Source organism: Triturus cristatus, chromosome 11, assembly GCF_964204655.1.
Source record: "Triturus cristatus chromosome 11, aTriCri1.1, whole genome shotgun sequence".
Taxonomy (NCBI): Eukaryota; Metazoa; Chordata; class Amphibia; order Caudata; family Salamandridae; genus Triturus; species Triturus cristatus.
In genome coordinates this window covers 209,739,766-209,757,906 of record NC_140594.1, presented here as the reverse complement: position 1 = coordinate 209,757,906, position 18,141 = coordinate 209,739,766, and the positions used below count along the sequence as shown (strand labels likewise).

The 18,141-nt window shown below is 50.0% G+C and overlaps 1 protein-coding gene across 9 annotated transcripts in view; it reads right to left on the bottom strand.

The window, feature by feature from the left end:
• The window catches only part of ACACB (acetyl-CoA carboxylase beta), a 2,187,049-nt gene that overhangs the window by 1,573,190 nt on the left and 595,718 nt on the right, over positions 1 to 18,141 (bottom strand). For all 9 annotated transcript variants that reach the window (XM_085633342.1, XM_085633341.1, XM_085633344.1 and 6 more), the window contains 2 exons: positions 5,410 to 5,519; positions 5,179 to 5,289 (listed from right to left, as the gene is read on the bottom strand). In XM_085633342.1, coding sequence (XP_085489468.1) covers positions 5,179 to 5,289; positions 5,410 to 5,519 — 221 coding nt within the window. The remainder of the gene's footprint in view (positions 1 to 5,178; positions 5,290 to 5,409; positions 5,520 to 18,141) is intronic.

Sequence of the window (18,141 nt, the reverse complement as noted above, 5' to 3'; positions counted from 1 at the left end):
CAAATCTCCTGAGCTAGAGAGGAGAGAGGGAACGACTGTGTCCCCCCTTGTTTGTTGATGTAGAACATTGCCGTGGTGTTGTCTGTTTGAACCAACACCCTCTGGTTGTACAGGTGCCTCTGGAATGCCTTCAGGGCTAGCAGGATTGTTTTCAACTCGAGGTAGTTGATATGGCCAACCGCATCTGCTGGAGCCCACAGACCCCTCACTCTGAGGTTGTCCATGTGCGATCCCCATCCCTTTTGCGATGCGTCCGTGGTAATGGTCACTGTTGGGATTGGTGGTGTCAGGCTTCTCCCTGCTGTCATGTTGTCTCTGTTCCACCAAGTCATCTCCTCCTGCACTGCGTGCGTAACAACCACTAGATCCTCCCAACTTCCGTTTGCTTGTGACCATTGCTGTTGTAGCCATTCCTGGAATGGTCTCATGTGCAGGCGTACATTCGGCACCAGCTGGATACACGACGCCATCATCCCCATCATCTTGCTCACAGCCCTCACTGTCAGAGCTCGCCCCTTCTGGTAGGTCCGCGTCTCCTTCAGTAGTGCATCTGTCCTCCTGTCGCTGGGCACTACTGTACTGTTGAGGGAGTTGATTTTCGCCCCCAGGAAAATCTTCACCTGTTCCGGTTCCAGCGATGACTTGCCCCAGTGGATCGAGAACCCCAGATTCGTGAGGGTGTCTGTTACGCGTTTTGCGTGCCTCTCGCACTTCTCGCGTGAGTTTGCCTTGACCAGCCAGTCGTCTAAGTAGGGGTAGACATGGATTCCCTGTCTTCGTAGGTGGGCCGCGACCGCCGACAGGCATTTTGTAAAGACCCTTGGTGCCGATTTTAATCCGAAGGCCAGGGTTGTGAACTGGTAGTGTTCCTGTTCGATGTTGAATCTTAGAAGGCCCTTGTGTCTTCTGTTTATTGGGATGTGAAGGTAGGCATCCTTGAGGTCCAAGGTGACCATAAAGTCCCCGTCTCTTATTTGGGGCAGTACCTCCTGCAGCGAAGTAATTTTGAACTTCTGCGTTCTGATGAACTTGTTTAGGTAACGCAGGTCCAGGATGGGTCTGAGGTTTCCGTCTACTTTCGGGACCACGAAGTAGTTTGAGTAGACCCCTTTGTTGCGTTCTCTGAACGGCACTGCCTCTATGGCTCTCTTTTCTAGAAGTTTCCGTGTTTCTTCTCTGAGTAGTGCCAGTTCTTGGGCCGATCTCTGTCTTCCCTTTGGTTTCCTGTTTGGAGGTCTTTTCTCCAAATCTACGCAGTATCCGTACTGCGTGATGTTCCGTATCCACTTGTCTGTGGTTATACGCCGCCACTCCTGAAGGTAGAACCTCAGTCTTCCGCCTACTGGTGTTGTATGCTCGTAGGCTTTTGAATATTCTCTTCCCCCTGATGTTACTTTTTTGCGCCTCACCCTTGGGGGCATGACAAGGGTAGGCGTCCTCTTGCGTGCTGAGTCACTTTGATGAGGGCTGTTCGCCCCCTCTCCTCCTTTGGCCACGTCCGTTCCCTCTCCCGCGAAAGGACTGGCCCCGAGGTTGGTACTGCCAGTTTTGCTTCTGCTGACCTTGTCCGTGACTTTCACCCTGCTGACCCTGCTGGAACGTCTGGTGCGACGGCCCCTGCTGGCTTCCTCCCCTACCGTAGGGTCTCCTCGAGGGATTGCCTCGCCTCATTCCCCTCAGCTGTAGGGCCCCCATGGACCTCGCCGTTTTGTTTTCTTTTTTCAGCTGGGTGAGCTTCTCGTCCACTGTTGCTCCGAACAGTGTCTCTCCGTTGAAGGGGGTGCCAAGGATGTTGTTCTGCACCTCCGGGTTGAATCCCGAGATTCTTAGCCATGCATGCCTTCTCTCGGTGACCTCTATGGCCATGAGTCTTGCTGAAGTCTCTGCCCCGTCCAACGCCGTCTTTATACAGGAGTTGGCGATGTTCTTGCCTTCGTCTATCAGGTGTGAGGCTCTCTGGCGGTATTCTTCGGGGAGGTGCTTTACTAGCTCCCCCATCTCGTCCCAGTGCTGGTACTGGTGTCTATTGAGGAGTGCATTGGAATTCGCCATGCGCCAGTGCATTGCGGTGTTCCTCTCGACCCTTCTTCCTGTGAGGTCTATCCTCCTGCTCTCCTTATCAGGTGGTGGGCCCGAAGTTGCTGGTACGTTGGCCCTTCTCCTGGCCGTGGAAGCTATGATGGAGTCGGCGGTCACACTACCCTTGATGTAAGGGGGGTCCAGGGAAGAGTGCTTATATTTCTTCTCTGTCCTGGGCGTGATCGACCGGCAGGTCGCTGGTTCCTTGAAGGCTTCTCTCCCCTGATTCATCACACTTTGTAGCATGGGGAGGAACTGGCTCCTTGTCTGGATGGGGAGCAGGGTCTCGAGGAGAAAATCGGCTTTCGGCTTCTCCTCGTCGAGTTTGACGCCGAAGGCGGTTGCTGCGCTCCTGACCACCATATTGTACACCCCGATGTCGTCGGGTGGCGAAGGCCTCGAAGGGTACGTGTCCACGGGCTCCTCCGGGTTTTCGGTGTCGAGATCCTGCCATTCGATGTCGTGGCTGGTAGATGGCGCCGAGTCGTAGAACGACTGTTGGTCTTCTTCCTCGGCTTCTCCATCATAATAGGCCTCTTCTTCCTCTTCGAGATCCCTTGTTAGTCCTTCGGTGTCGAATTCGTCCTCGACCTCGACGACGTCCGCCGATGAAACCGTTGGAATCTTGAATTCCTTTATCTTGGCGTCGAACTCCTTCTTCCTTTGAAGGATGTTCTCCATTTCGGCCTCGAGCCGCCTCTTCTTTTTCTCCATCTCGGAGATGCTTTCGGCGTCGACCGCGGGTCTTTTCGATGAAACTTGCGTCAACGTCGACAGTTCTTTCAGCGTCGATCGGCCAGTTTCCTGGGTGGTCTTCGACGACCCTTGCTTTTCGGCGTCTTTCGGCACCAGGGAGTCCTTTTCTAAGGATCCGCTCGGCCTCTTGTCCATGGTTCCCCCTTTGGTCGTCGAAGTTTTCGGCGCCGGGGCTCCCTTCATGGACTTAGACTCTGATTTTCTCGAGTCACCATCGTGTTTTCGAGGTGCTTTCTGTTTTGCGCTCGACGATTCTTACCTAGTCTTCTTTTTTCTTGTCGGTCTCTACGACCGTGAAGTTTTCGGCTGTCTCGGTGACGTTGTCCTCGTCGTCCGTGGAGAGGCCCAGATCGTAGAGCGACGGGGCCTTACCCTTGCCATCCATGCTGGCGTTGGCTCTTCTCTGCCGATCTCTCACCCTGAGCGTCTTCGGCGCGAAGGCTGAGCAGGCGTTGCAGTCCTTACTCTGATGTTCGACCGGTAGGCAGAGGTTGCAGACCGGATGCTGGTCCTTCTGCGCGAACTTGTGGTGGCAGTTTGGGCAGAACTTGAATGGAGTCTTGTCCATTGCGCTCAGGGCCTCTGAGTGCGCATTCTCCAAGGTCGTCGAAGAAAAAGGGCGCTGAACCTCCTTTCTTCGCGCTCCTGATGAAATCTCTTCCTTTCCTGTGATATCCTCTAGTATTTATCGACGAAACTCGCTTTTCTTTCTTCTTCCTTCGAGTGTAATTCTGGAGCTTCCCGATGACGATCCAGACCCAACGGCGGAAAAAAGAATCTGAAGATGGCGCCCCAAAGGTGGGACTTCCGCAGGAAGCACGACGACGTCACGGGAGGTGCACCAAATGATGGTCGTCGACGCCCACCTGGGCTACAAAAAAAAAAACAAAGAAAAGACTACGAATCCGGACCCAACCACAAGATCGCGGAATAATGCACAGCATAGTGAATCCAGAAAGATTCACGCTGCAAAACCAGTATTAAATAGTTGTACACAAGTGCGTGGTTCAGCATAATGTTGAGTCCTGGGCAGTGGGGCATGGTTGAGTCAGATAGAACTATTGGCACAGTGTCCGGCGTCAGTTAAGTCAGTATCAGCGTTGATGCTTGAGTTGGTTGCTTCGGTCATGACGTCTAAAGTGGCGCTGAATGTGGCGCCAAGGGTGAAATAATGGCTGGAGCCAAAGCTGGAGCTGTTGGTGCTGAGACCAGGGAAGTTGTTGACCTGTGAGGTCGAGGGGCACAGTAGGCACTGATGAAGAATCCGCCGACTGAAACCCAACTGGGAGCACCCTCTGATCCATGGGGCTCCAAGTTGCTCCAGAGGGATCTGGTGCCACACCAAAAATCTCCTCCACAGCTAGCTTTAGTTGCTGTAGCTGCTATGGCATCACTGTCTATTAAGGAACAGGCTGAAGAGGGACTAGTTTCGGAATCAGCTCCGCCTGATGGAAAAGGTGCTTGGTGGTTCGTGAGACAGGATGAAGACCCTCGTTTTTATATGTTATGTTTTTGGTGTGACTTTTTAGACTTACCAGAGCCCTTTGACCTCAATGACAACTGATAACGGGAGCACATCTGTGCCCTTGACTTTGACCAGGATCACCATACCCAAGAGTTCAACCCTGGAGGCTTTTTTGATCAAATGAGTTCTCGGCAACAATAAGCTTGGCCGCAAGTTTGCGGGTTGCCTTCTAATTCATGACGACGCAACATGGGCACAGCAGCAAGTCATGTTTGGGGCGGAGGCACCATAGCCAGGCGTTATTAGTGTCTCACACAGATATCTGTTGGCTACAGTCATAACATGGCTTAAAATCTGTAATCTTCAGAGGTAACAATGCACTCTAGAGAAAATGTAGGAGAAAAAATCTGTCAGATATGACCGGATTCAAGCTCTGGATTCACATTAGCAGGATTGGTAAAAAGAAGGAACTGACGCCTGTGCAAGGAGATGGCGCTGATTGATATATTGGCCCTGAGGTCATGTACGGGGAGGGCCAGACTAGACGTGGAGCCAAACAATACAACCTGCCGATGTGCAAAGGAATTGCTACGAATGTTTTTTGGATCAAGTCTGGCACCTGGGGAAATTCACAAAGTAAGGAATCTGTGGTAAGAAGTCAATATCAGAAGCCCATATTTCCAGAAAATAAGCATAATGGGAAATTGGCAAGTACAGGACTAGGGTAAATGTGTTACTTTACATTTTTGTTTTTATTTTTTCTTAAAGTTTTACCATGTGAAATCATTGATTCCTTTATATCGCCTTAAAAAGGTGTTTCAGACCCATTTCCAAACTGGACCATTAATTAAAAAAAGAAACAAGGGAAAAATGCCTACTTGTCTGTAGAAATTAGGGAAATCCTCAGCAGTCTCTGCTTTTCGAATTCCCTTGCCACCGCCACCTTCTGATGCCTTGATCATCACAGGGTAACCAATTCTTTCAGCAGCCTTAAAGAGTGTTAGAAACATTTCCAATCAGTTGATTTCACTGCTTAACACAGTACACAATCAAAACCAGAAATTATTGAGCCCAATGCGCTTGCTAGCTTCTAGTAATTAATCTCTTACCTCAAGGCCTTCATCCACATCTCTCACACAGCCACGCTCGTACATCTCTGAGGGAACACTGACTATTTTCTGCAGCTCATAATCTTCTGCGGTCCATTCCACCACTAGATCTGTTTGTAAAGAGCAACATTAACAACTGCAGTGACAGAAATACAAATGGCATCCAGACAAAGCATGCAACACAGAGACATCAAGCAGATTATGTGTAGTACTTGTTACGAAAATACTTCTGTCTAAATGATACGTCAGAAGTGAAGAACACATCTTGAGCAGATATTTGTACTACTTAAAGGAAGAGAGAAGCTGAGTGAAACAAAGTGAGAAAAAGAGATACCAGAATGAAAAAAATAGGCAGAGAAGGACAAGTTTCTTACCTTCAGTAATGCCTTATCTGCTAGAGACATCACCTAGCTGCAGATTCCTTACCTGTGAACTTCAAGGCATCAGGATCGATCTGGTAAATTTTTGATAGCAGTACCCCCTGTGCACCGGTAGGTGACGTAGATCACCTCTGAGTGACACCTTCAGAAAGAGCCTCAAGACCTTGCTCTTCAGCTGACTCGGAGCTGCAGGCCCCCTGCCACCCCCCAGCACTTTGAGACCCTCACTGGTAAGTAGCGGGCTTCACAAATCCCCGATTGAATGGTTGCATGCATTGAGTTCGTCATCGGCATGACATCTGCGTCGTCTATATAGGCGACGCTGCGGCACACTGACATCAGTACTTAACATGACTAACCACGCCAGAAGCGCGGAGCCATGTAGTGACTGACCATGGTGCGTTAAAAGCAACTAGGGCCCTGAAGAACAGCTCTTCCCACTAAAAACGAATCCGCAGTGCGGGGAGGATGGGTTGATCGGTAAGGAATCTGCGGCTAGATGATGTCTCTACCAGATAAGGTGTTACCGAAGGTAAGTAACTTGTCCATCTGATATAGACATCTAGCCGCAGATATCTTACCTTTGAACAGATGCACAAGGAAGACCTTCACCGGAGGTGGGTCTGCAGAAAAGCTTTAAACCAGAAAAACCAGCAAGACAGAGCAGCCAAACAGGCCCTCCCTACGAACCTGAGAATCCGGGCAATGGTGTCTGCCGAACATGTGCAGAGATGCCCACGTGGCCGAATGGCAGACATCAGCAATTGGAACAGCACGCTGGAAAGCCGTGGTGGCTACCTTTGCCCAGGTAGACTGAGCCCTAAGGCTTACCGAAGGCTATTTCTTTGCTAAGACGTAACATTTTTTTATGCAGAGGATGACCCAGCATGATATGATCCTCTTTTATACAGTACGCCCCTTCTTTGCTCCCAGGTACCCTACAAAGAGTTGGTCATCCACCCGGAACTCTTTTGTGCGATCAAGATAGAACAGTAATGGTCTTTTTGGGTCTAGACGGTAGAGACGCTCCTCTTCCTTGGAAGGATGCAGTGATACATAGAAAGTGGGCAGGGTAATGGACTGTTCCAGGTGGAAGGATGTTAACACCTTAGGCAGAAAAGATGCCCTAGTGCGGAGCACTACATTATACGGAAAGATGGTCAGGTAAGGAGGCCTTAGATGACAGTGCATGCATTTCACTCACCCTCCTGGCAGATGTTATTGCCACTAAAAAGGCTGTTCTGATAGTGCTCAGCCAGAGGGGATAGTTGAGCAGTGGCTCGAAATGTGCACACATCAAGAAGGTAAGGAGTAAATTAAGGTCCCACTGGGGAAGGGGGGGAACAAATGGGTTAACCCCTTCAAAAATCTCTGCACAGAGGAGGAGCCTAGCCTGCAGCCGAGATGGCCGCCTAGCTCTTCGGCTCCGCCGACCCTTGCGCCCTTCGTCGATATCCTGGCAAGAATCCTGCGCCTCCGAGCCCTACGCTTACCTGCGCCACGTTCCTGACCACGTTACTGTGACTCCGGTCGAGAACGGAGCTGCCCCGGCGGAGTTGAGCCCCGGTTTCCATTCCGGCCTTCCAAGCGGTCGCAGCCGGGCCATTGTTTAGTGGGGACGGCCGGCGGCGACAACGATAGCAGCGGCCGCTGTGGAGAGGGAGGAGCCGGTGCACCGGACCTGGAGCGCGGCGCTGGGATTCTCACAGCAGCCTTTTCCAGGCTCGGCTGCCCAGCGCGCCCCGCTCGCAACATTGTATCCGGCTCTCGTATACTGTATCCCGGCCCAGCTGGGAGAGGGCCGGGATCGCTTCTTTGTTGCAGCCTACAGCAGCGGACGCCATCTTCCGCATCGGAAACCCTGGTCTTGCCGGTGGGTTTCCCTGCACCACAGATTCCCCTGTCCTTGAAGCCTCTCCACGACCGGCTGCCTCCACGTTTCCGGCACCACCAGGGCCCCGCAGAGAGCTCATCACTTTCCAGATACCGATGGCTGGTGAAGGGGGCTTGCTTCCCGGGGCGCTCGATGGTTGCTTGCCTAAGATGGCGGACGCAACAGCACCCTCCATCCTTGATCAACCGCTGGGGCTTCGCGACATCCTGTCAGCACTGGAGGACCTGCGGTTGGCCTTCCACGACTCTGCCACTGGTTTGGAGGACCGGTTTGATTGGACTTTTTCAGCTGGCCATGAGGATTCTCCAGTGCGGCATGCTAAGCCACATCTTCAGTCGACTGTCGGTGGATCACCCGAGTTGAGGTATGTGGCAGTGACGGGGGGACGTGTCCCAGTGCCCGCTGCGGTACTCTTCGGCTCTGCCCTGGAGGAGTCTGACAATACTGCTCCCTTGGTATGGCCGGAGCTTGTGTCTCAGACGCCGTTTTGCCCATCTCTTTTGTCCTTTGGTGCCACGTCTCTGAGCGTCCTCCTGGACTTGCTTCCTGTACATCGGCCGGCCGCTACTCTGGAACTTATGCATCGTCCTGCTCCCTGTTGTACTAGCCACGGCATGGCAGTGGCGCATTCTGTGGTCCTTTACTATCGAGCTTCACTCCAGTTTGACTTGTCTTTTACACCTCGACTTCTGCAACGGACTCCATGGTGGCCCATCCCGTCCAGGTTGGCTGTACTGCAATTGGACTCTGTTGGACTGCAGATTCGAAGGGGCCAAGGCTGAGGAAGGGGGTTTTTCTTGTTGCACATTGATACGTATATGGCTGGGACTGGGACTTGTGACTGTTGGAGGTACATGTAGCATGGGTGTCAGGTCGGGGCCTGGGGTTGGGTGACCGCGGATAATCGATTTTGCTTGCATTGAATAGATCCTTGGCCCTCCTCCGATCAACCGTGACATTCTTTTTCTTTTTCTTCTCTTTCTCTTCTCCTACATTTCGGGTACTCTTTCGGGGCGACAGACACACTGCTAGGGGGGGTAGGCCGTAGCCTCTGCATGCGTGTAGGGTGGGGGGTATAGTTCCTTGTTGGGTTTTTTTTTTCTATGGGCCTCCTTTTTCTTTCTTTCTTTTCTCTTTTTCTCTTCTCCCTTTCTACTCTTTACCTTTCTCGCTTGCTCTTTCCTTTCTTCTTTCTTGGGTCGATGGGAGGATTGGGAACGCGTGGGTAGTGCTTGGGGATCGTCATGTGATATGCTTCTTTTCTATCCTGATTTCATTGAGTGCGATTGATTACCTTACGGATAATGCTTGCTGACTCTTCTGATGATCGTTGCCCACTATAGTCCTAACTGCATTGCTTTGATTCGGATCCTTCCAGACCAGTTGCTATGGACTTATTTCAAAACTTTATAAAATTAAACCTCATCATCCTGGCGCTCGGCGGCACAATTGTGTGTAACGTGACCGGGTCTATTCGTGCTTGTACTGATATGCTGCTGAGTTGTATAATTGCTTGCTGATGTGCCCTTTATTGTCGAGGCCGGCCTGAGGGTTGTAGGCCCGTATTTGTCTGCGCATACTGTTAAATAAAGGTTTTCCAAACAAAAAAAAAAAAAAAACAAAAAAAAAAATCTCTGCACAAGAGGTGACTTAAAGAGTGATGGCAGGACTGGTAGCCGGAGAAAAACAGACAGGGCCGAAAGGTAGCCCTCCAGAGTGCCCAGAGTGGAGCCCTGCTGGGCCAAAGAAAGAATGAATAGATATCTGATAGAGAAGCAGACAAGGGGTCAACAGACCGTTCTGTACAATACATTTACAAAATTTGTTCCGCAGGCGTATATCGACTTGGAGGGACGGACGCCTGGCTGCCAGAATAACATCACAGACTTTGGCAGGTAGTTCAAAAGCTGTCAACTGTCGCTGCTCAATCTCCATGCAAGGAGGCAGAGAATGGACAGGTTCGGGTGAAGAACCTTCCCCTGCTGCTACAACAGAAGATTCTCCCGAAGGTGAAGCCTGATCGGAGGATCGATGCTCATTGCCAGAAGCTCAGGATAACAGACTCTCCGTCCCCAGGCCAGGGCCACAAAAACGACTTTGTATGCATTTGACAATCCACCTAGCTATCCCAGATTTTGATAAGGGGTTGCCTTTGTGTGGTGGTGAGAAAGACACGAAAAGTTGTTTGGTCTTACGAAAGGGTTGTGTTCTCTCGATGTAGTAAAGCAATGCTCCTTTGACATCTAAGGTATGAAGAGCTCGTGGATGCGAGAAGAAGACGGGCAGCTCCACAGATTGATTGAGGTGGAAGGGAGAAATGACTTTAGGAAGGAATTTAGGATTAGTTCGGAGAACAACCTTATTATGATGCATCTGCAGGAAGGGTTCCTGAATGGATAGTGCTTGTAGTTCGCTAACTCTTCGTAGAGAAGTAATGGCTACTAGGAAAGCAGCTTTCCATGTTAAGAATTGTAGCTCACATTTATGTAGAGGTTCAAATGGAGGGCCCATTAGTCTTGAGAGAACGATGTTTAAATTTCACACAGGTGAAGGTGGTACTCTGGGGGGAATTATTCTTTTGCCCTCCATAAAGGCTTTTATGGCAGGTACTCTGAAAAGTGATAGATGTTGTCTATTTTGTAGATATGCTGCTATGGCAGCAAGATGCAGTCTAATAGAAGTGTAGGCTAAGTTGCATGTTTGAAGGTGTAGTAAGTAGCCTATGATGTGTTGGATAGACACATCTTGGGGATTGGTGTTGTTGTTATGACAATATATTACAAAACGTTTCCACTTGGCTGCATAGCATGCTCTAGTGGTAGGTCGTCTAGCTTCTTTAATGACAATCATACAGTCAGGGGGAAGGTTAAGGTAACCGAATTCTTGGACCTCAGGAGCCAGATCGCAAGGTTGAGCTGAGCTGGGTCCGGGTGTCTGATCTCTCCATGGTTCTGGGTTAAGAGGCGTGGAGAGAGGTGTAACTTGTGGTGCGGAACTACGGAGAGTTCCAGCAATCTGGTGTACCAAGGTTGTCTGGCCCAAGTTGGAGCAACTAGGATGAGAGTTAAGGAATGTTGCTGTAGTTTGCGCACCACTAGTGGAATGAGTGGGAGAGGCGGAAAAGCGTACGCAAATCTGCCTGACCAATTCATCCATATCGCATTGTCTTTGGACAATGGGTGTGGATTTCTGGCGGCGAAGCTTGGGCATTTGGCGTTTTCGTGGGTGGCGAAGAGGTTTATCTGTGGTTGTCCCCACATTTGAAAAAACGGTTGAAGAACTTGAGGATGAAGTTCCCACTCACGGGATCTGTTGTGTTTGATGGCTCAACAGATCTGCTATGGTGTTTTGGACTCCTGGGACATGTTGGGCTAGGAGAAATATGTTCTGAGGTATAGCCCACCTGCATATGTTCTGTACTAGCTGAGAGAGCTGCAGAGAGTGTGTCCCGCCTTGTTTTTGTATGTAGTACATGGCTGTCATGTTGTCGGTGCGGACTAAGATAGCCTTGCCTGATATGTGTTTTTGAAATGCTTTTAAGGCTAGAAATATGACGAGTAACTCCAGGTGGTTGATGTAGAGTAACTTTTGTTGAGGTGTCCACCTGCCCTGCATGGTGTGATGTAGTAGGTGAGCTCCCCAGCCGGAGAGCGCTGCATCCGCGGTCAACTATTTGAGGAACCGGCTCTAGGAACGGTCGCCCTTTGGAAAGGTTCTTGGTGTTCCACCACTGCAGAGAGCGATGAGTACGACCGTCTACCAACACCAGATCTGTTAACTGACCTCGAGTCTGGTTCCATTGGCGTGCTAAACACTCTTGGAGAGGACGCATCTGGAGTCTTGCATGAGGCACTATGAATATGCAAGATGCCATCATCCCTATGAGTTGCATGAACACTCGAGCTGGAAGAGAGTGTTGCGGTTGGAATTTGGTGAGAAGAGCCTGCATGCTTGCTATCCTGATGGGACTGGGATAGGCTAGAGCCTTTGAGGTGTCTATTGTGGCACTGAGGTATTGTTGTGTGTGGGACGGTTGCAGATGGGACTTGGTGTGGTTTACAGTGAACCCCAGGTCGTGGAGTAGTTGGATAGTGGCGTGAGTGTGTTGTACACACTGGTTGTATGAGCTGGCTTTTATGAGCCAGTCGTCCAGATATGGGAAGACATGAATGTGCTGTCTTCTTAGGTGTGCTGCTACCACCGCTAGGCACTTGGTAAACACCTGTGGTGCTGTTGTGACTCCGAATGGGAGTACTTTGAATTGATAGTGCTGACCGTCCACTACGAATCTGAGATACTTCCTGTGAGCGGCGTGAATGGGAATATGGAAATAGGCATCCTTGAGGTCTAGGGTAGCAAGGAAGTCGCCCTGTGAAAGCAGAGGAAGGACCTGCTGGAGTGTGACCATGTGGAAATGGTCTGAGTATGTATAGGTTTAGGGGTCTGAGGTCTAAAATAGGCCTTAGAGAGCCGTCCTTTTTTGGTATGAGAAAATAGAGGGAGTAAACTCCCTTGTTTTGTTGGTGCAGGGGAACTGGTTCTATTGCACTTTTATGTAGGACGGAGATTACCTCCTGCTTTAGCAGTAACATGTTCTTGTGACATTGGACGCTGTTTGGGTGGTATGGTTGGGGGGTAGATGTTAGTTCGAGACAGTAGTCTGATTGAATTATCTGTTGCACCCACCTGTCTGAAGTGATGTTTGCCCAGGCAGGGAGGAATTGGTGGAGTCTTCCCCCGACTGGAGTGGAATGGTCTGGGGGAAGTGGAGGGAAGTCATGGGGTGGGGGTGGAGGCAGAGCGGGAGTTGTTGTTTTTGCCTCTGCCTTTGCTGCTGTTCCCCCTGTAACCACCCCTTTGGTAACCTCTAGTAAAGGTGGATTGGGTGTGAGCCTTGTAAGAAGTGGAGGGGCTATCAGAGGAGTTGCCTCTGTGGGTGCTTCTGAAGGATGAGCTTGCGACTGCAAGGCTCCCATAGATTTGGCTATGTCTGTATCCTTTTTCATTTTCTCAAGTGATACGTCCATATTGGGGCCAAATAGGTGTTGCTCATCGAATGGCTGATTGAGTATGCAACTCTGGACTTCAGGTTTAAAACCTGAGATGCGTAACCAGGCATGCCTACGTAAAAGGACACTGGTGTTTATTGCCCTTGAGGCAGTATTTGCCACATCTAAGGCACAACGGATGGAGGTGTTGGTGATGGTTTTACCTTCCTGTATGAGTTCATTGGCCCTGTTTTTATACCCGTCAGGGAGGTGCTGCATTATGGACTCAAGTTCATCATAATGTGCCCTGTCATACCTGGCTAACAGTGCTTGGGTATTAGCAATGCGCCACATGTTTGCTGCCTGTGATGCTGTGCATTTGCTAGAGGTGTCCAGGAGTTTAGATTCCTTATCTGGTGGGGGTGCGTCACCTGATGTTTGGGAATTGGCTCTCTTCCTTGCATTAGAGACTACCAAGGAGTCTAGTGGTGCGGGGCCTTTAATGTATGCTGAATCAGTAGGAGCAGCCTTATACTTTTTTTCTATTCTCGGGTTGATTACTCGAGCCCTGACTGGGTCTTTAAGATCTCTGGTGCATGCTTAATGACCCCTTTAAACATGGGTAAAATTGAGGTGGACTTTTGTGTGGTGTCGAAAGTGTCCATGAGAAAATCTTTTTCTACTGGGTCTGTATGAAGGGCAACCCCGTGGTACTGGGCAGCTCTGTGAAGGAGCTGGTTGAAGCCGATATTGTCCTCTGGAGGGGAAGGCTTGGAGGGATAGAGGTCATCTTGTGGGGTGTAAGGGTCGTCTGGGACACTGTAATCATCCCGGGGGTCTGGGGAGCCAGTAGGGGTAGGGTCCCCTAGGGGTTGATGGTCTGCATCTTCCCCTGCATCATCTGAGGTGTTGTCATCATCATCATCATCATCTATTGGGTTAGGTGATGGTGTAGGAGAGCGGTGTGGGGGGGGGGAGGAGGAGGAGAAGAGGAGGAAGAGGAGCAGGGATGCTTAATGGAGAGGTAGCAAAGTCTCTCTTTTTCGGTGGTGGTGCCGGTGCAGGCGTTTCTAGGGGTCTTTTCTTGATGCTAAGCATTAGGTGACCAGTCTTAGGATCCTTCACAAGAGTCTTTTGGGTAGGATCTGGACTAAATAGTTCTTTTGTGGGAGGCAGATCCTCCGGAGTCGACGGCTTCGGTGCTGTAAGCTTTTTCGGCACCGACTCAGTAGCGGTTCTAGGTTTGGAACCGTGCAGTTTTGCAGTGTCTTTATCCGATGGAACCTGTTGTTTTTTCGGTTCCGAGGCCTTTGGCTTCGAAGAATGGGAGTCGGGGCCCTTTGGTGGTCGTTTTTTGGTTGGTGCCGAGGAACCGGTGCTAGCCTTCGACGCCGAGTGCTTAGATGTCGAAGCAGCAGTCGGCGTGGATGAGGAAGAGGACGTCTTCTTTTTCGGTGCCTGAGTATGTTTTTCGAATGCAAAAACAACACTTGATGGACAGAATGCAGAACAATGTCATACATTCAGCCCAGTACAGAGATCTGGGCCTACATCCATTGTTTTTTTGCTCACCATGCCGTTCCAGTTTGAACCCAGCCATATGCAAATCAGTCTTGACCCTGTGCCTCATGAGAACAGTCCAGCCCGAACTGCCAAGCCAGGTCCTCCCTGGACTGGAAACAAGCATCCTAGGACCGGTTTGGGGGTTACACCCCTCTTCAGCCGGGATAGCTTAAATATCTCTTTGTTTGCCCTAAGTTGGCAGGGTATGCCCAGACGTGGGTCCCTTGCTCACTTTGCCACTGGATTCAAGATAGCCTGGCTGATGAGGGTTATGAACCCGAAACTGGTCCCAGGATGCTTGTTTCCGGTCCAGGGAAGACATGACTTGGCAGTTCGGGCTGGACTGTTCCCATGAGGTACAGGGTCAGACTGATTTGCATATGGCCATGTCTGAACTGGGGGGGCAGAGTGGGCCAAAGAACGGTGATGGATTAAACCCAGATCAGTTGACTAAGGGTGAGTGTTTGATTTGCTAAAACGCTCCGTCCATCATTCCCTTTGGTATCGCTTTGAGTATGTTTTTCAGCACCGAGTGTAGGCTGACTCGAGCCCGAGTTGCCTAAAGGCTTAGTAGGCTTCTTTACCGGGCCCGAAGGTGGGGCATGAGAAGCAGTGTCTCGGTGTGCACTTGGCCCGAAGGTGGTGGTGGTACCGAAGCCTTTTTTGATAGTGTCGAGGGGGGGTTTGGGTCGGGGTCGACGTCTGTACTCACGGCCCTCTGAGCTGAAGTGATGTCCTCGACGTCGGAGTCATCTGCTTCGGAGGCACTGATGATGCCTTCTTCGACCCGACCTTGCTCCGGAACATCAACGCCTTCTTGGAAGATGTCGTCGGGGATTGAAGATGACGAGCGAGCCATTGTTCTTCTAGCTCGTCGTCCCAGATCGTCTTCTTGGAGCGGAAGGAGGCGCAAGCTGGACAGTCTCTGGCCTCATGCTCCGGTGAGAGGCAGAGGTTACACACCTCATGCAGGTCGGTGTGGGGAAACTTCACCCACATCGAGGACACTTTTTGAATGGCGTCCTTTCCATGAGCCGGAGATGAGGCCCAGGTAGGCCCGAAGGCCTTAGTCGATGACCGGAATCGAAGACTTCGAAGTTGAAGGGTCGCGTGGATTGGGAAAACGCGATCGAAACAATACCGTCGAGAAGGGAAGGATTGCGCGTCGAAAGAGAAAACCGTTAACGGTTCCGAACTGGAGCGCGAGAACACATCCGAGCCCGATGGCGGAAAAAAACAATCTGAGGATGGAGCCGATGCCCATGAGCACTATGATCCAAAGGAGGAGTCACATACCTCGTGACTTCCAAAGACTTTCCAAGACCAAAACAAGTGCAAACATCTGGGCCCAACACCAGATGGCGATCTATGCATAGTGTGTAATATGCAGCTCATATGCCTCGAACATAACATTTCCATGTTCTTGGGTTTTACCCCCATGGTCCAGGCAGCCAGGCACGAGTTTGTGCTGGTAAAAAGAATTCTCCGGCAAGCAGAAGTCCTGTACGCTTTTATATCCATCCAAGTTGAGGGTGTCATTTGAGGGCTCCCCACAATATTTTACAGAGTCCAATTCGGCTACGAAATTTGCAAAACACATAGGGTGAAGGAAGAAAAACCGGCGCAGGGGTCTGCAGAATCCCTCTCGGACACTAGACTGAGTGATATAGAATAGTATAGCCGGTCCAGCACTAATTACTACTGATTTTTAGCATATTATGTCAATGTAAGCAATCTGTGCAGTTAAGCCCTAATTGAAAATGTGGTTGAAAAACTGTCTTACATAGCTAAGCTGTTACTGCGCCTTATGTCCTGTAGGTGAATAATAAGTTTCTTGGCTCACACTCTCTAAAGCGGCCACCTTGTCGTCGAGTAGGGGTGTACCCCAGTAAAGTCATGCCCCCATGGAGAGCTCGCTGTTTTTGACTCCAGGCAAAAGTCATAGGACTACTTTTGTGGCTGTTGGGGGGGTCTTATGCACAACTGGTTTGGGGGCTGGTGTGGTTGGGGGGAGGGGAGAATTTGTTCAAGCTGTTGAGAAGGTCAGTGCTGAGACATGTAAGTCAGAAGCAGCAGTCACCACTTTTTACATAGTCTGTATTTCACCATGTAGCATTAAGTCACAAAATCCTCAGCGGCACACGCGTATTGCTAAATCACTATTCCTAGGCACCCCATTGCTTCCCGTACAGTCATTCGCAGATTTGAACAACACAATGGTACAATATGACCTATTATAATGTACTAACATGGAACATAAGGGGGCTGAATAACTATCATAAGACTAGACTTCTACATTCATTTCTAGCTAGACACAGCACCGATATATGTTTCCTTCGAGAGACTCATTTAAATACCACTTCAAATGCTAAACTGCACAACAAAAGATGGGACCAAATTTACTCCTCTATCTATACAAATTATGCCAGAGGGGTATCGATACTGATTAGAAAAGATCTGGGGTGGACTACTAGTGAGTCGATTGCAGACCCAGAGGGCAGATATATTATTTTGGCGGGCAGGCTGGGCATGGTGAACATCACTCTAGTGTCAGTATATGGGCCGAATGTGGACACACCCGAATTCTTTCATATGATATGGGCCAAGATCAAAACTGTGGGTAACGAAACCTTGATATGGTGCGGCGAGTTTAATGCACTAATGGATGATGATCTAAACCGTAAAGGGGGCATTATTTGGAGGAAATGGCACCCGGACAAGGCAGAGGGCACCTGCATACCATCTTAACACAATGCTTGGTCGCGCTTAGATTTTTGGCTGGTGTCTCGGACGTTGCAGCCTGGACTACAGATGTAAAACATCTACCCGGAACAGTATCAGATCATGCACCGGTACTACTCCGATTAAACCTACCGGATGGCCCCAAATGCATGCTTAGTTGGCGGCTACCTGCACACGCCCTCACGGACACAGTGTTCCGCGAGGAAATAAGAGGAGACATAATTGACTATTTTGAAACTAACACAGGATCAGTTACGACTCAAGCCACACCATGGGAGGCCTTTAAGGCCGTGGTACGAGGGAAATGCATAGCCAGACAAGCCGGGGAGTTAAAGTCCATAAGAGGATCCCTGGGGCAGCTCGAGACAGACATCAGGGGGCTCGAGGTGCAGTACTTTGAATCAGAGGAACTCAGCCTCTTGGGCGACATTAGATCTAAGATCTCCGAATACGAAGAGGAGGTGCAGAGAAAAGTGACATTCTTAGGGAAATATACTCGGGCTAAGAAGTATGGGGAAGGTGACAGACCGGGCAGGACACTAGCCAACTTGCTGCACACATCCAGCAAGGACACTTACGTTACAGAGATACTTGGAGAAAATCAAGAATTAATACAAGGATCTCAGGGAATCATGGAGCAGTTTACAAACTTCTACACTTCACTGTACACCTCTACTTTGGGCACAACCCCAAATGAGCTCCGGGCATATCTTAACTCTCTTGAACTGCACTGTTTGGAAGAGCGCACAGGGCTTTCTTAGAAGAACCCTTCACAAAAGAGGACATTGTTCAAGTAATTAATAGCCTACCCTCAGGTAAAGCGCCTGGCTGTGACAGTCTTACGATGGCATTTCATAAATACTACATCGAACAGCTTGCACCTCAATTGTTAACGCAACAGGAGGAGGCGCAAGAGATGGGTACCCTCCCCCCCACAATGAAAGAAGCTATTATTCTCACCCTACCTAAATTGGACAAGCCCTCAAACTAAACGGACTCCTATAGACCAGTTTCACAGATTAATACTGACACAAATATATATGCAAAGCTTCTGGCAACTAGGGTGCAGCCCTTGCAGCCCCTCATTGTGCGCCCTGACCAATCAGGCTTCATACCGGGGAGGTCCACTGCTCATAACCTCTGCACCTTCTTTGCCGTCCTACAC